Source organism: Podarcis gaigeae (genome assembly GCF_964106915.1).
Source record: "Podarcis gaigeae genome assembly, chromosome: 11".
NCBI lineage: Eukaryota > Metazoa > Chordata > Lepidosauria > Squamata > Lacertidae > Podarcis > Podarcis gaigeae.
The window spans coordinates 63,608,055-63,631,040 of record NC_139687.1 but is presented as its reverse complement, the minus strand read 5'-3'; the positions used below and the strand labels follow the sequence as shown (position 1 = coordinate 63,631,040).

Here is a 22,986-nt window from a genome sequence, read left to right as displayed (position 1 = left end):
CCACAGGGCGGGTGCCACTACCGAGAAGGCCCTCTGCCTGGTGCCCTGTAACCTCACTTCTCACTGTGAGGGAACCGCTAGAAGGCCCTCGGAACTGGACCTCAGTGTCTGGGCTGGATGATGGGGGTGGAGACGCTCCTTCAGATATACTGGGCTGAGGCCGTTCAGGGCTTTAAAGGTCAGCACCAACACTTTGAATTGTGCTCGGAGATGTACTGGGAGCCAATGTAGGTCTTTTAGGAGCGGTGTTATGTGGTCTCGGCGGCCACTCCCAGTCACCAGTCTAGCTGCCGCATTCTGGATTAGTTGCAGTTTCCGGGTCACCTTCAAAGGTAGCCCCATGTAGAGCACATTGCAGTAGTCCAAGCGGGAGATAACCAGAGCATGCACCACTCTGGCGAGACAGTCTGCGGGCAGGGAGGGTCTCATCCTGCGTACCAGATGGAGCTGGGAGACAGCTGCCCTGGACACAGAATTGACCTGTGCCTCCATGGACAGCTGTGAGCCTAGGCAAAACATACCAAATTTCCTCACCTTTTCTTCTTGAGGTTTGGTTATTTGGGGCTCTTTTCCAAAGCCATTATGGAAGAAGAGTGACCAACATCCCAATCTCTCTTCTGGTTTATCAGGAAGTGATTTATAACGGAGACAGGGAAATGAGTGCTACCAGAGCTGGCCGACAAGCCACCATTTAGTAACACAACCTTTTGCACTGACCCCGAGAGCCATGTAGGGGGTCCTTTGGGGGTGGGGGTCTGGCCAGCGCTGGCTTCAGTGATCCTCTTCCTTCAGCTGAGCAGGGAAAATGACTCTTTCCCCAACCAGATTCCCATTAACAAGTCCCACCCCTCCTGGAACGAGGTCCAGGAAACGAGGATTAGGAATTAATTAGGGGCCCTGGTGCAGTTTTTATTGCACTGCTAAAAGTTTTTAGGGCTCATTAGAGGGATGTGAGAGCCCACAGTGGGGTTGATGGGAAGTTTGCCCCTTGGCATATTGAACTTCCATGCTCCGAGCTCCTTGATGCGCGCGCACTGCTGGGATCAGGGGAGGAAGGGGGAGCGGAGGAGAAATATGGCTGTGGGGTGGGAGGTGTTCAACAACGGGACCAGATGCGGATCTCAGAATACGGCTCCTATCCCTTTTGGCTCAAACTCTCTTCACAGACAGGTCAGGTGGGGAGGAGTCACATGAGTGCATGCAAGTTTCAGCTGCAAGGACCGAGTCCAAAGCAATCAGAGTCTGAGCTCTTGAGAGACATCGGTAGCAAAGTCTCACTGCCTGAAGGTTGTTCATTAGTGGGTTTTCATAGCCAATTTTGAAAACCCAGGACCCATCCAAAATGCAAGGCTAGTACAGTCATACCTCATGTTACGTCCACTTCATGTTGCGTTATTTCAGGTTACGTCCCGTGGTGACCCGGAAGTACAGTGGTACCTCTGGGTTAAGTACTTAATTCGTTCCAGAGGTCCGTTCTTAACCTGAAACTGTTCTTAACCTGAAGACCAGTTTAGCTAATGGGGCCTCCTTCTGCTGCCGTGCCGCCGAAGCATGACCACATTTCTGTTCTCATCCTGAAGCAAAGTTCTTAACCTGAAGCACTATTTCTGGGTTAGCGGAGTCTGTAACCTGAAGTGTATGTAACCTGAAGCATATGTACCGTAACCCGAGGTACCACTGTACCAGAAAGGGTTACTTCTGGGTTTTGCCGCTTGCGCATGCGCAGAAGCGCAAAATGACATCACACGCATGCGCAGAAGCACTGAATTGCAACCCACACATGCTCAGATGCGCCACTGCAGGTTGTGCTCTTTTCATGTTGCGAACGGGTCTCCAGAATGGATCCCGTTCACAACCAGTAGCTAACAATAGCACATATTTTCTCAAGGGCTATGTTGCCTTTCTAACATGCGCCAGTACATAGCAGCTCCTGCATATCTGTTGAAAGCCCAGGCACAATGGGATGGTGCAGAATGTCTTGGGCCCGTTGTTCAACGACTTTATAAATGCCTTGGATGAAGGAATTGAGGGGATGCTCATCAAACTCGCTGGTGACACCAAACTGGGAAGGGTAGCTAAAGCGGCAGAGGACAGAATCAGGTTTCAAAATGACCTCAACAGATCAGAGAAATGGGCCCAAACGAACAACTTGGATTTCAAGAGGGACAAATGTCAGGTTCTGCACTTAGGCAGGAAGAACTAGATGCACAAATATAGGATGGGGGAAAACCTGGCTTACTAGCAGTACATGTGAAAAGGATCTAGGGGTCTTGGTGGACCACAAACTTAAGATGAGTCAACAGTGTGATTCAGCAGCAAAAAAGGTAATACTATTCTGGGCTGCATCAACAGAAGTATACTTCAACCGAAGTCATAGTCCCACTCTCTTCTGCCTTGGTCAGATCACACCTGGAATACTGTGTCCAATTCTGGGCACCACAATTTAAGAAGGATGTTGACAAGCTGGAAGGTGATCAAGGGTCTGGAAGCCAAGCCTGATGAGGAATGGTTGAAGGAGCAGGGTATGTTTAGCCTGGAAAAGAGGAGACTGAGTGCAGATATGAGTACCATCTTCAAATATCTCAAGGGCTGCCCCATGGCAGTGGGAACAAGCTTGTTTTTTCCTGCTCTGGAAGTTAGGACTTGAACCAATGGATTCAAGTTATAAGAAAGGATATTCAAACTATACATCAGGAAGAACTTTCTGAGAGTAAAAACTGTTTAACAGTGGAATGGTCTCCCATGGAAGGTGGTGGAGTCTCCTTCCTTGGAGGTTTCTAAGCAGAGGTTGGATGGCCGTCTGTCTGGGAGGCTTTAGTTTTTAATTTTAGTTTTATACCCCGCCCTTCCTGGTTCAGAAAACCGGGCTCAGGGCGGCTAACAACAAATGTAAAACACTTGATGCAGCAAAAACCATTATAAAATACAGTATAAAATGTGAATAAAAATAAATTCAGAATTCCAAAATCAATTTGGGGGGAAATCCATCCAATAAACATTAGATGATCATCAGGGCTAGCTGGCTAAGTTAGTCCTACTTGGGCCAGCGAGGAGACCAGGGGAGAATTAGCAGTGGGATCCCAGAGCGGGTAATCAACATAAAAGGGGAGGGGGAGGGAAGAGAAGGGAAATAAAAGATCAGTCTGAATTCAAATTGAAAGCTGGGCAGAATAGCTCTGTCTTACATGCCCGATGGAAGGAGGTTAAATCCTGCAGGGCCCTGGTCTCATGGGACAGAGCATTCCACCAGGTCGGAGCCACCACTGAGAAGGCCCTGGCCCTGGTGGAGGATAGTTTGACTTCCTTAGGGCCCGGGACTTCTAAACTATGAATATTCATGGACCTTAAGGGTATTCCAGGAGAGGTGGTCCCGTAAATACAAGGGCCCTAAGCTTAGTTGAAATTCCTGCATTGTAAAACGATGGACTAGATGACTTGAGGGATCCTTCCAACCTTCCAGCTCCATGTTTTTATCCTGAATAGTTCCCACCCAGGGTCATCTGACACCACCTGTGCTGGTCCAGGGGGGAGGTTACCGTGGGGCGAGGTCCAGGACCTGAGTCGAGGGTCAGCAGACAGTCCTCCACGGGCTAGGCGGGGTCCACAACGAGAAGCCGGGCAAGGGCAGGAACTTTGGGGGAACAGGACTGGATGCTGGCCAAAACAGCTCTTCGACGACGTTGCTCCCGCAACCTGGGACTGGGCTGACTGGCCTTTATCTTCTCTGAGGCCAGGGATGGCCCCGGCCCCCAGGAGACCCGCCTCTCCTGGCCTGGAGGCAAGCACTCCTCCTGGGAGAAACCAGTTCCCTTTGCCTCTCTGCCCTGAGCCTCTGCAGTTCAGGAGAGGCCGAAGGGTTGCTGGGCCCAGGGGGAGACTCACCTGTAGGCACTGAGTCCTCAACCACCTCTGGAGCCAGAGTGGATTCACCTGGTGCCTGCTCCTGAGGATCCGGCCCAGGTGCAGGCTCCTCAGAATCAAGGCCCTGCCCCAGTTCAGCCGGCCCTGGAGGGGGGGACTCCTGTGCAGGCTGGGATTCCTCCGGTTCAGCCTCTGAATCAGATTCCCAGGCCATCACACCACCATTACCTAAGATCTAAATTTATCTGGAGTTGTCAGAAACCCAACCTGGGATGGTGGAAAATTGCTCCATGTTAGGCTCTCCTCTGCAAAAAATGCTCTCCAAGTAAGGTGAATAAAACCAAGCAGCAGCCTTTCGAAAGCCCCACTCATTTGGAACTCTTGCCTGTATGAATTGCACAACCTTCTTTTCCAGTTCAAGCAAAGGGTCCAGGGCTCATGCCCAAGCATCAGATGAATTGCTGCAGAAATCCTGCAATGGGACAGGACCACAACCTCCCTCTGTGGTCCAGTTGCAGATGTTGATGGCTGCTGGAGTTCCAACACCACGTTGGAGGGACCCCGAACAATGTGCATCTGGGTTGACATAATCCTCATGACAGGTGGATGCCTGCACATTGATTTGTCAAAGGAGTGTGGTGTAACGGTTAGAGCACTGAGCTAGAACCTGAGAAATAGGGGTTCAAATCCTTGCTTGGTATTGAAGCTCACTGGGCGTGTGACCTTGGGGGTTAACAGTCCCTGCCTTTCAGCCTAACCTACCTCACAGGGTTGTTGTGAGGATTAATGGAGGAAGGAGAACGATTACGCCACCTTGAGCTCTTTGGAGAAGAATGTGGGATGCGTATACAAGGAACAAATTTCCCTCGAAAATGCAGGAGGGAGAAGATCACACACTAAGGGGGCTCTGACCCCACAAGTATTACATTTACCTGTATGGATATTCTATCAAAAATTATTTGCTGATGAAGATTCCTCTTCGAAACAGTTGATTCAGTCCGCATATACTGTTCTGTTCTGCTTGTTTGCTGGTTGCTATTGAATTCTTCACGTTGGAACACCCACCACCACAATACTGTTGGACATCATCCATTGAAAGTTGTGGTGTTTCTAACCACTAATAATAATACATTTACTACATTTATTAGCCATGTGTTGCAGCTGTAATTGAGCAGATTCTTCTGTATTGCAACACAAGGGTTTGTTCCTTCTTACCTGCCTTGGTACCTGAGATCCTTCTCACCTGAATAAACCAGGCCTCCTACCTGGGACCTTCTGCATTCAGAGCACCCCCCGTTTCAAAGACAGGTGAGCAGGGCTTGGAGTGAGTCTGCATGACCCAAAATCTGGAGGGGTGTAGAAGTGTTGGGAATCCACTGGATAGGAAGTGCTGGGGTGGGGGAGATATAGAATCATAGACTTGGAAGGGACCCCAAGGGTCATCTAGTCCAACCCTATTGGAGGCAGGAGTCTTTCGCTCGAACACACAACCCTGAGATTAAGAGCCCCTTGCTTTACTGACTGAGCTATCCCAGGGATGGGGGGAAAGTGTCCCCACAGAACAGGACCCATTCCACTGCTGGGCCCTGGAAGAGATTTGAAGAAGAGGCACCTTTCACATCCAAATAAGAACTGATTCATCAACCAAAAATTAAAATAAGGTTGTAATGCCAGAAGGAAGGTTATTTGAACATTAACACCATCAGAGTCAAGAGGACTTTGGAGGTAATATGTGCAGGGTAGGGGTCATAAATGTGGAATTGGCCATTATTTCTTTTTCAGAAATTGAAATGAGCATAGTACATTTCTGAGCACAATTCAAAGTGTTGGTGCTGACCTTTAAAGCCCAGAAATGGTCTGGGCCCAGTATACCTGAAGGAGCGTCTCCACCCCCATCATTCTGCCCGGACACTGAGGTCCAGCGCCGAGGGCCTTCTGGCGGTTCCCTCATTGTGATAAGTGAAGCTACAGGGAACCAGGCAGAGGGCCTTCTCGGTGGTGGCACCTGCCCTGTGAAACACCCTCCTATCAGATGTCAAGGAAATAAACAACTATCTGACTTTTAGAAGAAATCTGACGGCAGGCCTGTTTAGGGAAGCTTTTACTGTTTGATGTTTTATTGTGTTTTTAATATTCTACTGGGAGCTGCCCAGAGTGGCTGGGAAAACCCAGCCAGTAGGCAGGGTAGAAATAATATATATTTCTTATTATTATAATTATTATTATTAAATGGCGACAAGTTCGCACTGGCCTATTTATTCTGAATGTTTGTAAGTGATGCCAATAAAGGTTTGATGATGAGGATGATTGAATCTCAAAGCTGCAGAGTTGGAAGTGACCCTGAGGGTCATCCAATCGAGCCCCTCCATTACCTGGAATCACAACACCTGGAAGGCGGCCATCCAACCTCTACTTAAAAACCTCCAAGGAAGGAGAGACCACCACCTTCTTCGGGAATCTGCTCCACCGTCAATGGGCTTTTGCCGCCAGAAAGTTCTTCCTAGTGGTGGGACGAAGTTTGCAAAGACACCTCAAGGTGCCCCTTATGTGTGTGTCCTGTCCCATGTGCCCCCCTTATTGCCTTGGCACCTTCGTTTATGAGATGGCAGATCCTCCTCCTTCTTCCTCGTTTCAAGGCTCCAAACCAAACCATTTACCACATTCACACAAAAACCCATAATGAAATGGTCACATTTAATGAACAATCTCTCTCTTGTGTGAGTGCGGGTGTTTTTTTTCTGTTTTTCCTTCAGTGAAGTGTGTGTGGTTTTAAAAGTTTTTTTTTATATATATATACACATCTATAAAAAGTTCAAATACAGCATATTATCGTTTTGGAATAATAGGGCGTAGGGTGTTCAATACTGCACTTTGAAACGAGGGGAGGGAGGGAGAGGAAGGGAATTTGGGGAAGCCGGATTCTTACAAAACAGGACTTGGGGAAGGAGCGAAGAGAGGGAACAGGGCAGTTTTGGGTGAGGTGGGGGGCCAAGAGGACATCTTAGTTTAGCTACAGTTCCATCGGGTATACATCCCACTCCCCAATAATAAGACCAATACACAAACCTAAGGAGTTTCTCTGTATAAACGGAAGGGGACACACAGCTACAAATGGGGCAGGAGGGAAGGGGTGAGCGTGTGTTTTCCAAGATGGGACCCCCTCCCAACGTCTCCTTCGGTGGGACAGTTATGAACGGCTTCTTTTAAAAAACAAAGACCCGCCAGCTGTCTTGACACACCCATCTCGTGGCTCCTGGTGGGGCGCTTGCTTTATTCCGCCCCCCACCGGGATGTGTGGGGCAGAGCCGCGATGCCTCCCTGGGCACATTTGACTCTCTCTGTGCCCGGCCGAGGGCTCAAAGGTTCGTTCTCTCACAGCTGCCAAGAGGAGGAAGGGGAGGAAGAGGAACGCTGGCCTTGTGGGGCAGCCCCCTGGGCATCAGGTTCGTGGCCTCCCCTCCCGGAGCCGCCCTGTCCGTCCGTCCGTCTGTCACGCTCCTGTGTCCAGGAACCGGGCTGCGGGTTCGAAGCATGCCCAGCAGAGGGTCTTTGGCGTGGTGGTTTAGCTGTATGATCTGAACCCGGGGCCGGGGGGTGGCTGGTGCTCCAGGCTGCTGCTCCCTCCCTCCCTCCCCCCCCCACTTCAGGCCTGCCTTTCTCCTCCCCCCGCCCAAACTCCCCCCCCGATCCCACCCCACATTCCCGCCTGTCTCTTTCGCGTGCGAGGAGAGCTCCTCTGTCCTTTTGAAGGTTTAGTCAGGCGGCTTTGCAAAGTTCCAGGAAAGTTTGTAGTTGGTTGGGTGGCAGGTGGGTGGGCGGGCGGGCAGGCGGAGAGCCTGGGCCCCCTTGGATCTTTTTTGGGGGGGGCTCGGCCTTCCGGGGAGTGCAGCGATGAAGAGAAACGGAACACGTCCTTCAGACCATGTGCAAAACAGAAGCAAAGACAGACGTTCCGGTGAGTCGGGGACCTCCTCAGCGGGGCTCCGAGGCCGAGTCTAGAGGAAGGGGGAGGGAAAGGAAAGTGAATTCAAGAAGTGCCCCCCCAGTCCAGTATCCTGTTCCCACACTGGCCAACCTCTGAGCCAGCCATTCAAATTGGTGGTGGTCGTCACCGCCTCTTGTTAAACCCTGGAACTCACTGCCACTGGGGGCAGCGATGGCGAGAGAGGAGGAAATTGGCTACCACAAGATCCTATGGAGAGCCTTGGAGAGTTAAAATCGAGATGTGGAAATATGGAAAAATTGATGAGAGGCAGGACTGAGATTTGGACATGCTTCAAGGTGCAGACTATGGGAAGCCGTAAAATTACCATATTTTTCGCTCCGTAAGACGCACCTAGTTTTTAGAGGGGGAATGCAAGAAAAAAAATATTCTTTAAAGGGAGTGCTGAGCAGAGCCTGTATGCATCCCAGGCTCTGCTCAGCGCTCCCTTTCATGAGCCGCGAGGAGCGTGTCTGCGGTGCTTGCAGGCTTTTCCCCGAGGAGGGAGGAGGGCAGCCCGCGCAGCTCTTGGGGGCTTTTCCGGGAGGTGGGGGCAGGGACTGAGGGGCTAAGCCAGAAGCTAGAACAGCAAGGGGGAGTGCTGCGCAGAGATCCCTCTAGCTGTTCTGGATTCTGGAATAGCCACACAGCCTGCATTCGCTCTATAAGACACACACTTTTTAGGAGGGGGAAAGTGCGTCTTATAGAGCGAAAAATACAGTAATAATTACAATTCAGAAGATACCGTATTTTTCGCTCTATAACACGCACCTGACCATAACACGCACATCGTTTTTAGAGGAGGAAAACAAGGGAAAAAACATTCTGAATGAAACAGTGGATGTATCATTTTTGTGCTTCATGCTGTGGCCACAGACATGTGATCTGATGGTGAATTTGGGGTGACCCAATGCAAAAATCCTGAGAATCCCTGTGCATCCATGGTTTGTAACCACGTTTTTGCACCATTGCAGCCCCAGGCAACAGTGGGTGTGTGATTTTTGGGGGGCAGGCTGTAGCCATGGACATGCTATGTGATCTGATGGGGAATTTGGGGTGACCTAATGCAAAGATCCTGAGGATCCATGTAGATCCATGCTTTTTAACCACGTTTTTGCACCATTGCAGCCCCAGGCAACAGTGGGTGCGTGATTTTGGGGGGGCAGGCTGTAGCCATGGACATGCTGTGTGCTCTGATGGTGAATTTGGGCTGACCCAGTGCAAAGATCCTGAGGATCCATGTGGATCCATGCTTTTTAACCACGTTTTTGCACCATTGCAGCCCCAGGCAACAGTGGGTGCGTGATTTTTGGGGGGCAGGCTGTAGCCATGGACATGCTATGTGGTCTGATGGTGAATTTGGGCTGACCCAATGCAAAGATCCTGAGGATCCATGTGGATCCATGCTTTTTAACCACATTTTAAGTGGGAAGGGAAGGAAAAACACAGAACGGACAAGGAGCACGAGAGGGGTGTGCAGAGAAGCAGCTGGCTAAGAATGCAGGAGAGGGGTATAACGGGAGGGAGGAAAGGAAGGCAAAAGTTTTCCCTCACCTACCCACCCAAGCCAGCCAGCTCGCACGCGTTCTCTCTCTCTCTCTCTCCCTCCTGCATGTTTTCCCCTCTGCTTGCCTGGAGGGGAGGGGCTTTCCCTGCTCTTTGTTCCGTTTGAGCAAACACAGCAAGGAAACAGAGCAGGGTGGGCAGTAAGACCCTGAGGCAGAATGCAGGAAAGCAGCCGCTTCCTGTTTTCAGCTTTCCCTTTTAGGAGACGCGCGATTTTTGCCTGCTTTTTTTTTGCCTCCCCTCGCACCATATGGCTCCAGGGAACACACATTCACTCTATAACACGCACAGACATTTCCCCTTCCTTTTTAGAAGAAAAAATCTGCGTGTTATAGAAGGAAAAATACGGTAATTCGACCTTTTTTTTATTTTAGTTTTGTATTTTTATTGGATTATGATTTGATATGTTAATTGGATATCTTTTATTGGGAAATTAATAAAAACAATCTAACCAAAAAAAAGATCCCATGGAGAGCCTGTCTAGTCCGGCATCCTGTTCTCAGGGGGCCAAACATCAGGAAAACTTTCTGCTGAGAAACCTCCAAGGAAGGAGAGTCCACAGGGAGAGTGGTCCATGGTCCCAACAGCCACAACCTCCCCACGGCTTGACCTCACCCCCAAAGGCGGACCCCTCCAGCATCTCCCGAGACAGACAGATGCCAGCTTCCATACAATCCCCCCTGCTTTCTTTTCCCTTTTCCCCCCGCCCCCTTCGTCCCACAATGAGGGGCCCTAAGAGACACTCACTAAATAAAGTGGATGCTGAAAGCCACCAATAGCAGACTAGCCACCCAGGAGAGGGCAATGGCTCCATCGCTGCCTTGCTCCTCCGAGTTCCCGATGCTGCTGGTGGTGGGGACCACAAAGGCTGAGGTGCTGGCGGTCGTCGTCTCTGAAGGAGAGGGGGAAAGGAAGGGAAAGGGATTAATGCCTGGGGCACAGGTAGAGCAGGCGTCCAGGCCCCCCCCCCCCGTTGCCCCATGGAGTCATGTACAGTCAGGGCCGGATTTAGGTTTGATGAGGCCCTCAGCTCCTGAAGGTAATGGAGTCCAGCTTTATATGTCCAGCTGTCCCTTTTCAACAACAAATTGTTGCTGTTTTATTTGTTGAATAGATGCTATATGGTAATTTATGGACCTAATAGGTATCTCAAGCCATTTGCACATGTTGCCATGCAACTAGTCCATGCAGAATGTAAAGGTAAAGGGACCCCTGACCATTAGGTCCAGTCGTGGACGACTCTGGGGTTGCGGCACTCATCTCGCTTTACTGGGCGAGGGAGCCGGCGTACAGCTTCCGGGTCATGTGGCCAGCAGGACTAAGCCGCTTCTGGCGAACCAGAGCAGTGCACGGAAATGGCGTTTACCTTCCTGCCGGAGCGGTACCTATTTATCTACTTGCACTTTGACATGCTTTTGAACTGCTAGGTTGGCACTTCCTATCAGTTGATGTCAAACCAGCGTCCCACACCGTGATGCAGTATGAAAGGACACTTTCTATTGTGGACCGGTAGAAGGAGATCATCAAATGTTTATCGACATCATTCTTCCGCAATACTCTGAGGAGATGGAGTCTCTGTTGGGCTTTCTTAACTACCTGGGTTGTATTGATTTTCCAAATAAGGTCTCTTCCCTCAACGCTGCTGTCTCTCACCCAGGCCTACTCTGCAGGGTTGTTGTGAGGGGTGGGCGAGAATGTCCTGCGCTCCATGTTGGAATGGCAGGATAAGGATGAAATGAATAATATTAATATGAATAATAATGTTGGGTGCTATTTTCACAGCACCACACAGGGACCACCAAGAGATGGATGAGGAAGTGCACCCCACTGGAGAACATTGCTAAACGACATTCATTAGGAGAGCAATTAATGCCATTGGCGTCAATGGGGCTTAGAGTTGCAATGAACTCTTGCAAGATGCCTGCTGCCCTTCCTACTTGCATGCCAAGCCGCATGGCCACCAGAGGGCAGTCTCTGCTCATGCTAAAGTCCAAGTTGCAGGACACTGATCATCACTGATTTCCTTCTTCAATCTTTCTTGGACGCAAATGGTCACAAAGAGTTACTTGTTTTGCCTTTGGGGGGGGGAGTGGGGGGCACGAGGAGGCATGCATTTATTGTTACTGACAATCATCACACAACCTGAGCTAATTGGGTATGTTGCACTGTGGCACTGTAACATTGGCTGCATGATCCCAAACTGGCTGGGGTGATGTCACGGGGACACTTTGTCACACCAGCATTAAGGCAATCAAAACCAGTGAACAGGTAGAGGAAAAAGATGAGAAAGCAGGTGACACTTGCAAAATATTTCCAGCCTTGAAATCCCCTGTCTTGCACTGATGTGACTATTCGGTGTAGTTCTTGAAAGCGACTTGCACTTGCTCAACCATAAACAGGTAAAAAGGTAAAGGACCCCTGGATGGGTAAGTCCAGTCAAAGGCGACTATGGGGTTGCGGCGCTCATCTCGCTTTCAGGCCGAGTGAACTGGCATTTGCCCACAGACAGCTTTCCGGGTCATGTGTCCAGCAGGACTAAACCACTTCTGGCACAACGGGACACCGTGAAGGAAGCCAGAGCCACGGAAATGCTGTATACTTTCCCACTGCAACCATATCTATTTATCTACTTGTGCTGGCGTGCTTTTGAACTGCTAGGTTGGCAGAAGCTGGGACAGAGCAACGGGAGCTCTCCCCATCGTGGGGATTCGAACTGCCAACCTTCTGATCAGCAAACCTAAGAGGCTCCGTGGTTTAGACCACAAGTGCCACCTGCTTCCTATAACCATAAAAGCAAGCCCAAGGAAAGGTGGGAATAATGTTCAGGCTTGGACTTTGGCTATTTCTGGACCAAGGGGCATCCAAAGACATATCAGGCGCAGAGAGACCCCAGCCCGTCCCCAACACACCAATGGCCACCTTAAAGAACTGAACAGGACCAAAGAGGGGAGCATGGGTGATGTTGCGTAGCCTGGGTTTATGCGGTTTGCAACATTCTCCAAATCTGTCAGGTGATTTCACTTGCATGGCAGCCCCAAGAGCTGACCCCCTTGGCATGCCAAAATGTGCCGTCTCTATACAGTCTGTCATGCAGCTGGGCAGCACCGATAATTTACACATTCCCCCATGTGTGTGCGCACAACCAGACGCCCCGAGGGTCTTTGGCAGGCCTCCCGGTGCTTTCCTAGTAGTGGACAGCATTTTTTTTTTTGCTCGATTTCCCAACCCCATGAGCGCCGGTGCCAGCTGAGGGGACCAGCCCGGACGCTGCACGGCTGCTTCTGGGAAGCCAGAGGCTGATATCACATTATGCACTTGGAAGCCAGCCCAGCTCTTTCCTAGAAACAGAGAGTTGTTAACTTTGCGGCTTTCCTCGCTAACAGGCTTCCCGTTGTGTGCTGCTACAAAAACCCACACTGGACAGCGCCTTTTGCCAGAGATTTTGCGAAGCACACGGCCTGTTCTGGTTCCCACATTTCCTGAAACCCCGCTGCCCTTTCCTGGTGGGGAGAGCATAGCCAGCTGGCAAGTGGCAGGCGGAAGAGCAGCTTTGCAGGATCAGACCCAGGTCCATCTGATCCTGTGTTCTGATCCTACCATGAGCCGCTGGGAAGGTCGCAAGAAGAGCATGAGGCTGGCTGACCTTTCCTCCATCCCTGGCATTAGAGGTAAACTGCATCTGAACAAGGAAGTTCCATTGAATTATCATGGTTCACAGCTATTAACAGACCTCTCTGCCTCCATGATGGGAGAGGGACTTTAGCCCAGTGGGCAGAGCATGGGATTTGCATGCAGGATCATGCAAAGGACCCCAAGGGTCATCTAGTCCAACTCACAGCTGAATAATCCCTTACCATTGGCCATCCTTCTTGGCAAACAACTGTCTCAGGAGACAATGGAGAACGTCTGCTTAAAAGTCCTTCCTGATGTTTAATCAGAATCTTCTTTCCAGCAGGCATCTCCAGTTTAAAAGGATACAGCTAGCTACCCTTCTTTGCCTGAGACAACTCAGGAGAATGAGCAGCTGCCCATCAGGGCAGACAGTACTAGGCTGGGCCAGACAAAGGCCTTGTCCACACTTCTACTGTGCCAATAAAGCATGGGTCCGAGTGCTTTCCCCCTTGCCCCACTCCTCTCCCAGGAAAAAGCCTGCTCTTTAGTGCTGAATCAGAACAAACAGCAATCCACAGAACCCCTGGATGGCTGTTTGCTCTGATTAAGTGCCAAAGAGCAGTTCTCTCCGGAGGGAAGTGGGACAAGAGGAAGTCTGGATAAGCCCAAAGCAACTTCCTCTGAACTTGTGTGACTCCTTTTCAGGGCCATCACTATGTCTTGGGGTCTGGAATTCGGAACACGGATAAAGTCACTGCAGGACCTCAGCTCCTTTGATAAACCTGTGAAGATCTATGCAAGCCTATCTCCTTGGCCAGCAGCACTGTTACTGTTGGAGGTGTTGGTAGAAGCAAGAACCTCTTCTGGAGGAGGAGAGTTGTATTGTGTGGTGGTGCTGTCGAGAGAAACGGGGACTTTGCAAGCCTAATGAACGGTGTTCCAGCCAGAAACACTTAAAGAGACACAGCACAGAGCTTAAGAAATGGGCACCCCAATGGAAAAACCACTTTGGGGTGGCAGGGGCATCATTCAGGTAGTCATAGTTGTTTATACCCTCACGTAAGAACATAAAGAGTTTGGGACGCAGGTGGCACTATGGGTTAAACCACAGAGCCTAGGGCTTGCCGATCAGAAGGTCGGCGGTTCGAATCCCCGCGACGGGGTGAGCTCCCATTGCTCAGTCCCTGCTCCTGCCAACCTAGCAGTTCAAAAGCATGTCAAAGTGCAAGTAGATAAATAGGTACCGCTCCGGCAGGAAGGTAAACGGCGTTTCCGTGCGCTGCTCTGGTTCGGCAGAAGCGGCTTAGTCCTGCTGGCCACATGACCCGGAAGCTGTACGCCGGCTCCCTTGGCCAATAAAGCGAGATGAGTGCCACAACCCCAGAGTCGGCCACGACTGGACCTAATGGTCAGGGGTCCTTTAAGAACATAAAGAAAGCTTGCTGGATCATGCCAAATAGCCCACCTAGTCCAGCATCCTGTCCCCGCAGTGGCCATGTAGACGTCCCAATGGGAAACGTCTGCAAGCAGGATTGGAGCGCAAGAGCCCTCTCCCCTTCCATGGTTCCATGCCTTTGCCCTTCAAAATGGGCGCATTAACCCCAGAAGAGCCACTCCAAAGGTAGCAGGGCAGAAACTCCTTGGGGTCACAGAAATCAGAGCCCTGGGAAGGGTCTTTCATTGAGCCCCCTGGCAGAGCAGAAAACCCACTCCCACAACACTCCATAGGGAAGCACCCAACTCACCACCACTTTCCTTCCAAAGCAAAAAGGATGGATTCTTGCAAAAGTTCAAAAGTCTTCTATGCCAGCACTGCCCATCTTTGGCATGGAAAGAAGGGTCTGTTTTGCAAAACTCCTTATCTCTGAGCAACTGTGGGAGCACACAGGAATCCTGGGTGTTACAGGGCTGGCTGCGGCGAGCCATGCATTGCAACTTCCTCAACTTTCAAAGCTGGCTACAGGACCTCCCAGATGTCGGCCACATCTGGGACCTGTTTCCCTGTTGGCCGAGGACTCCAGATCTAGTGGGCCTCAGGCGCAGACAATATCAGCACCCACAGAAGGGGATGTGGCCCGCCTGACTGCCACCCTCCAACCGCTTTTGTTCTGATGTGGAATCTCCCACCTGGTCTGCAAAACGGGCTACGCAGAAGTAAAGAAGAACTGGAAGGGGTTCCAACCCCTGAACATGCAGGAATCACAGCATGAAGCGGAAAGGCTGTGTGTGTCAAGAGCTGCTGAATAATCCCAGGAGCCTCCCTCTCTGGCATCAACAAGTTCCCCTGCCACCCCAGTCTTCAAGAATGCACAGGATAATAAGAAGGGCACAACCAGATCCCAGAGGGGAGCAGATGCAGTTTGAGATGCTTGGGAAATATTTGGGAACATCTCCACCTCCATCGTTCTGCCTGGACACTGAGGTGCATCTCTGAGGGCCTTCTGGCGGTTTCCTCGCTGCGAGAAGCCAAGTTACAGGGAACCAGGCAGAGGGCCTTTTTCGGTAGAATCATAGAATTATAGAGTTGGAAGAGACCACAAGGGCCATCGAGTCCAACCCCCTGCCAAGCAGGAAACACCATCAGAGCACTCCTGACATATGGTTGTCAAGCCTCTGCTTAAAGACCTCCAAAGAAGGAGACTCCACCACACTCCTTGGCAGCAAATTCCACTGTCAAACAGCTCTTACTGTCAGGAAGTTCTTCCTAATGTTTAGGTGGAATCTTCTTTCTTGTAGTTTGGATCCATTGCTCCGTGTCCGCTTCTCTGGAGCAGCAGAAAACAACCTTTCTCCCTCCTCTATGTGACATCCTTTTATATATTTGAAGATGGCTATCATATCACCCCTTAACCTCCTCTTCTCCAGGCTAAACATGTCCAGCTCCCTTAGCCGTTCCTCATAAGGCACGGCTAGTGGCACCCTGTTCAGGGAATTTTTTAATGTGTGACATTTTAATGTATTTTTAATCTTTGTTGGAAGCCGCCCAGAGTGGCTGGGGAAACCCAGCCAGATGGGCGGGGTACAAATAATAAATTGCTATTACTACCTGCCCTATGGAACGCCCTCTCACCAGATGTCAAAGAGAACAACAACTACCAGACTTTTAGAAGACATCTCAAGTCAGCCCTGTTTAGGGAAGCTTTAAATGTTTGGTGCATTACTGCATTTTAATATTTTCTTGGAAGCCGCCCAGAGTGGCTGGAGAAGCACAGCCAGATGGGCGGGGTATAAATAATAAATAATGATGATGATGATGATGAGAGGAGGAGCCTGCAGAAGGGTGGAAAGTGGGGACCAACTGCTGCTGAGTTGTGTCTGGTTTTCTTGAATAAAGAGTCAACGTCACAGCTAAGGGCCTCTGCATCATCTGATTCCATCCCTGGCGCTAGCCCTGCCAGAGCGAGACCTCCTCCCCCCCCCCCCCAGAAACAACTCCCTCTTCCCATCCCCACGGAAAACCCTCCTCGTCCAGCATCTCCATGGCTTCACCTGCTCCCTGGGCTTCCGTGGTGAGATGCTTGGGCTCCTCGGTCCAGGGCGTGGCATGCACGGCCACGCTCCAGTCGCTCCACGTGCCGATCTCGTTGTCCTTGGCTGCCACCTGGATGATGTACTCTTTGCCCGCGTAGGCGTCGGTGATGATGTGGGTTGTCCCGTCTGACAGCTCCACCTGCAAGGGGGAGAAGGGGAGGGTCATGGGAGGGGGGGCTGCCGATGAAGTCACACTGTCCCAGCACCTCTTGGGGATGAGATGCTGCGGCCATGGCTTCGCGCAGAACTGGGGGTGCCCAAATGTCCGATGGCACAGGTTAGGAAGCTGCCAAGTGCCACCTGGAAGCCATGACAAGCCCCTGAGAGCATCTTGATTGGCATTCCTAGCCTGGCAAAGAGGGCACCCAACCCAGCTAGGTTTTGAGGAGCAGTAACTGGCATGAGAGCCAAACCATATTGAAACAGACAAACAGTTTTTTCTGGATGATAGGAAGCAAACCTTTTTGGTGTACGTAAATCCAGTTATATAACAGGGCTTACTCTTGGATAAATGTATCAGGGATTGCATGCCCAGGCACAGACCGGGGGGGGGGGGCATATGGGCCACTTGGCCCGGGCCTCTGATTCCAAAGGGGGCCTTGGTCAGCATACATTCCCTATGTATTTTTAAAAGGCACTAACCTAGACAGCATCTTAAAAAGCAGAGACCTCACCTTGCCAACAAAGGTCCGTATAGTTCAAGCTATGGTTTTCCCAGTAGCGATGTATGGAAGTGAGAGCTGGACCATAAAGAAGGCTGATCGCCGAAGAATTGATGCTTTTGAATTCTGGTGCTGGAGGAGACTCTTGAGAGTCCCATGGACTGCAAGAAGATCAAACCGATCGATTCTGAAGGAAATCAGCCCTGAGTGCTCACTGGAAGGACAGATCCTGAAGCTGAGGCTCCAATACTTTGGCCACCTCAGGAGAAGAGAAGACTCCCTGGAAAAGACCCTGATGCTGGGAAAGATGGAGGGCCCAAGGAGAAGGGGACGACAGAGGACGAGATGGTGGGACAGTGTTCTCGAAGCTACCAGCATGAGTTTGACCAAACTGCGGGAGGCAGTGGAAGACAGGAGTGCCTGGCGTGCTCTGGTCCAGGGGGTCATGAAGAGGCGGACACGACTAAACAACAACAACAACAACATTGTATATCTCTATTTTCCATTTTGTCTTTATATGCAGATACGGCTCAAGCCTTGAAATAAAATTATTTGTCAGCATAACTTTTGTGAAAATTATTTATATAGTTACTTATTTATAAGACTTCAGCTATCCCCAGGGTAAAAAAAAAAGGGGGGCACATTATCTACCTGGCCCGGGCTTCTGCCTGGCTCTGCAAGGCCCTGCACATGCCATCCAGTGAAATGCTTTTCTATATCTATACACTCCAGGTGTTGCACTCCAGGTGTTTCTGGACTGCCCCCCCAATTCCCACAGCTGCAGCAGCTGTGCTGGCAGAGGCTGGAGGGAGTTGTAGTACAGCAACATCTGGAGGGCACCAGTTGGGGAAGGCCAGTTGAGAAGAAGTGCAGCTCTTTCCAAACAACTTTTCCTAAAGTCCCAAGCCCACCCCTTCCATTTCTGCTCATCCAAGTTCTCAGCCACCAACCTTGGAAAGAGGGACTTTTCCACTGCAGGGAATTTTCACAAAATAACTGCTCCGCCTCCCCCCATTATACACTCAATAAATGAATGAGCTGCACAATTCACACCTAATACTAGGCCTCGTCTGGGCCCTTTTTTTAAAAAAAAGAAAGCTCACAAAATTGGCACTTTCAGAATAATGGTAGCAGCAACTTTCCTGAATCATTAGCTTTGGAAAGGCAGGTGCCTGGATTGGGGCCGGGTTGGGTGGGCAACAGTGAACCATTTTACCCCCAGCTCAGGTCCTATCACCTAGGCTGCCTCTTAGACAACTCTGGGTTTGTTTGTTTGTTAAATAATAATAAAAAAATAAAATAAAATAGAAAAAAATCAGAATTGGACAATAGAAACAAAATCATAATCTCCACTAACAAAGGCAAGAGAGGAGCTGGGACTGCTGCAAAGTCCTCCTTGCTGAAGGGAGAGGAGAGATGCTGGAACCATTGATATAAATGGTATTTGGATTGGGGGGGTTCATAGGTGGTTCATAGGTAACGCACCAGACCCCTGATCTGCATGCTCCACGTCATGGGTGAAAAGCTCCATTGCTAGAAAGAGAATGGAGAGGCGTTGTCAGTCAAGGGAAAGGGTTGCTGGAGGGTTAGAAGGAAGACTCTGTTAGATGACTAGGAAGCAGAAGGAACCTGCTAATAGCCCAGGACTAAAGCCCAGATGCAACGGAACTGCTCACTTGACAAAACTGACCAGGGACTGGCAAAGGCCTCAGCCTAGTAAGGAGCGTCTCCACCCCCATCGTTCTGCCCGGACACTGAGGTCCAGCTCTGAGGGCCTTCTGGCAGTTCCCTCACTGTGATAAGCGAGGTTACAGGGAATCAGGCAGAGGGTCTTCTCGGTGGTGGTGCTCATCCTGTGAAACACCCTCCCATCAGATGTCAAGGAAATCTGACTTTTAGAAGACATCTGAAGGCAGCCCTGTTTAGGGAAGTTTTTAATGTCTGAAGTTTTATTCTGTTTTTAGTGTTCCCCAGAGTGGCTGGGGAAACCCATCCAGATGGGCGGGGTATAAATAGTAAAATTAGTACAGTCATACCTCATGTTACGTTTGCTTCATGTTACGTTCCTTCAGGTTATGTCCTGCGGCGACCCAGAAGTACCGGACAGGGTTACTTCCAGGTTTCGCCGCTTGCACATGCGCAGAAGTGCAAAATGACGTTACGCACATGTGCAGAAGCGGCGAATCACAACCCGCGCGTGCACAGACACGCTGCTGCGGGTTTCACTCTTTACATGTTGCGAACGGGCCTCCAGAACAGATCCTGTTCGCAACCAGAGGTACCACTGTATTGTTACTATTCTTATTAGAAGGCACGACTCAGAGTCTGGGGCTTTTGCTTTCTTACTGAAGACTCTTCCCCCGAATTCCAAGATGCTCACATACTCTCCTTAGGCTCTCTTGCTTGTTCAGATGAGTCCCCCAACCATCATCTTTCCGCACCTCTCCTTTCTCCAAGATTAGAGGCTGGTTTCGCCTTCGTGCATGAGCTGACTGCGTGCAGGCCATTGCTCAGAGACGGTTCCAAGGCTTGCCTCTCTGCCAGCCCTTCCATTTCGAGATGGGGAGAGACCAAAGCAGTTCCAAAACGTCATCACCCCATTTTGTGTTGTCCTGGTCAATTTGACCAGGACGTGCAGTTTCCCAAAATAATTCAGAAAGCCTTTAAAGAGCTGTCTGCCTACTCAAAGCACGACTTGGCAGGACAACTCAGATCAGACAGATTTCGGCTTGTTTGCAAGCTGTCTTAGCTAACTTTGTTAAAATGGCCCTGCTAGGAAGGTCAGATTTAACGTCCTGACAAAAGACCTTGGACGGAGATATCCAGCAGTTTGGGTTCAGCAGAATTTCTGAACTGTCCAGCAAATTATGCTGGTAATGTCTGGATTTGAAATTGCTAACAGAATAGCACAAGTTGGCTGCAGAGAACAGAAATGAAGCACTCTGACCCTGTAGAAAACTTCAGTAACCTCAGAGAACCTCTTGCGTGCTGTTGTACACGGGGATGTTTCCAGTTGGAGCAATGGCATGATGCTAGTCCCTGATCAAATGACCGGCGCTTTAGGTTTTAGGGCTCTCCAACCCATGCACATAAACCCATTTTCTCCTGGGACAAGCTGCAAAGCTACATCACTCTTTTCTCAAGTATGGTGATAATGCTTGAGTCAACAGTGTGATTCAGCAGTAATAAAAGCCAATGCTCTTCTAGGCTGCATCAACAGAGGTCTATTGTCCAGATCAAGAGAAGTAATAGTACCACACTATTCTGCCTTGAATTATGGTGCTGGAGGAGACTCTTGAGAGTCCCATGGACTTCAAGAAGAACAAACGTATCCATTCTGAAGGAAATCAGCCCTGAGTGCTCACTGGAAGGACAGATCGTGAAGCTGAGGCTCCAAGACTTTGGCCACCTCAGGAGAAGAGAAGACTCCCTGGAAAAGACCCTGATGTTGGGAAAGATGGAGGGCACAAGGAGAAGGGGACGACAGAGGACGAGATGGTTGGACAGTGTTCTCGAAGCTACCAGCATGAGTTTGACCAAGCTGTGGGAGGCGGTGGGAGACAGGAGTGCCTGGTGTGCTCTGGTCCAGGGGGTCACGAAGAGTCGGACATGACTAAACGACTAAACAACAACAACATTCTGCCTTAGTCAAACCACACTTGGAATACTGCGTCCAGTTCTTCCACAGTTTTGAGAAGCTGGAAGGTGTGCAGAGGAGGGTGACCAAGATGGTCAAAGGTCTGGGAACCAAGTCTTAGGAGGAGCCCATGAAGGAGCTGGGAGAACAGGAGACTGAGAGGAGATATGATAGACATCTTCAACTATCTGAAGGGCTGTCACATGGACGAGGGAGCAAGCTTGTTTTCTCCTGCTCTGGAGAGTAGGACTCGAACCCATAGTTTCAAGTTACAAGAAAGGAGATGCCGATCGATTAAACATTTGGAAAAACTTTCTGAAAGTAAGAGCTGATCAACAGTGGAACGAACTACTGGGAAATAATATATTAGTTGAAAGAAATGTTCCAATTAACATTTGTAAAAAAGCTTGAAGCATTTTTGTTAGGGATTATAGGGAAAGACCTGCCAAGGAAAATGAAGAATATATTTATGTATGCGACAACGGCGGTAAGAGTCTTAATAGCACAAGGATGGAAGAACGAAGAAATCCCCACCAAAGAATTGTGGCAAGAGAAACTGGTGAACTCTGCGGAATTGGCGAAAGTGACACACAAACTGCGTGACAAGGACAACTGTGACAAAATACTTAAAGAAACAACAAACTGAATTGAACATACACAAATTTATTACAGTGGTACCTTAGGTTAAGTACTTAATTCGTTCCGGAGATCTGTACTTAAACTGAAACTGTTCCTAACCTGAAGCACCACTTTAGCCAATGGGGCCTCCTGCTGCCGCCGCACCACCGGAGCACGATTTCTGTTCTCATCCTGAAGCAAAGTTCTTAACCTGAAGCACTATTTCTGCGTTAGTGGAGTCTGTAACCTGAAGCATATGTAACCTGAGGTACCACTGTATTGGTAACATATATATAGATAATTTAAGGATCTTTACAGTTTTGTAATATGCAGAGATTAACATGTTCTGAAAAAACAGAGAGAAGGGCTGAGAGAAGTCTGGGGTGGGGGTGGGAGGATGGGTTTCTGGTTTGGGGAGGGAGGAGGGAAAAATAGGGGGGAATGAGGATGATATGTTTTTGATAAGTTGTTATGTTGAAATTCTTAATATTTTTTTAAAAAAACAAAAAACAACAACAGTGGAACGGACTCCTTCAGAAGGTGGTAAACTCTTAAGTTCTGTTTGAGACAGCAACCATTTGCCCCCTTTCATGACCACAACATGACCCCCCCCCCACGTTCCAGTGTTCTTCCTTGCTCATTTGTTCCTTCCAAACTCTGCACCCTTTTCCTGGCAGAGGAGTTATCTCAGACCCTTGACATTTTGGCTCCCCCTTTCTGCAATTGGCTGGTATGTCCCAAGAAAAGCATCTACCCCTCCCAAAAAATGTGCTTTCCCCTTACACACTGCCAACACTTTCATCACTCAGACTCCCCAAGGACATCCCTCCGGACAGGACAGTGCTCAATGCGCTGGCACTCTTGCGAACCCTTATAGCCGCAGGTGACGAGCGCATGTTTTGGAAGATGTGTCAGTGTGACGGCCAACATGTTTGGGAGGCCAGGAAGCTGGGGCGGATGGTGTGAGTTAACCAGTGGAGCCTGCGAAACCAGAAACAGGCTATTAGCGATCCATTAGGGCAAGGTATCCAGTTCCTGGCTAGGTAATCCATTAAAGGAACATCTGAGCGCATTAGAAGCGCACTCGGGCAGGGGCAGGACGTGGCTGTGAGGCAGCAGGAGGAAGCGGGGGCCAAGCTGGCTTGAGTTACACACTTAAAAGCCGGGAGGGGAAAGAAACGGTGCCCTAAATATTTAATGCTTTGTGTTTAAGGAGCCAGAACAGGAAAGCCAGCCCAAGGGAAGGGCGAAAACCTTGAGGTGACAGCGGCTGCCTTTCCCACACGCCCCTTCCTCTTTCCATCTCCTGGAAGTGAAGTTCTTCCCGGCAGCCATGGGAAGGTGCTGGGTGGGCAAAGAGGTTGCCGTCCAAGGGCATCGCCCAAGACGCCGGCCCCTCAGATGGGTACATCCAGCAAAGAATTGTCTCGCGGCCCCTGGATTGGTATCCTACAGGCCAATTGGGACCCTAAGCACAGCTCTGCAGGATCAGACCAAAGGCATGTCCAGACCAGCAT

The 22,986-nt window shown here is 50.0% G+C and overlaps 1 protein-coding gene across 2 annotated transcripts in view; it reads right to left on the bottom strand.

The window, feature by feature from the left end:
• Positions 1-6,536: 6,536 nt before the first annotated feature.
• The window catches only part of CNTFR (ciliary neurotrophic factor receptor), a 422,108-nt gene continuing 405,658 nt past the window's right edge, over positions 6,537-22,986 (bottom strand). For both annotated transcript variants that reach the window (XM_083702898.1, XM_083702899.1), the window contains 3 exons: positions 16,511-16,691; positions 10,157-10,301; positions 6,537-7,856 (listed from right to left, as the gene is read on the bottom strand). In XM_083702898.1, coding sequence (XP_083559024.1) covers position 7,856; positions 10,157-10,301; positions 16,511-16,691 — 327 coding nt within the window. In that variant the 3' untranslated portion in view covers positions 6,537-7,855. The remainder of the gene's footprint in view (positions 7,857-10,156; positions 10,302-16,510; positions 16,692-22,986) is intronic.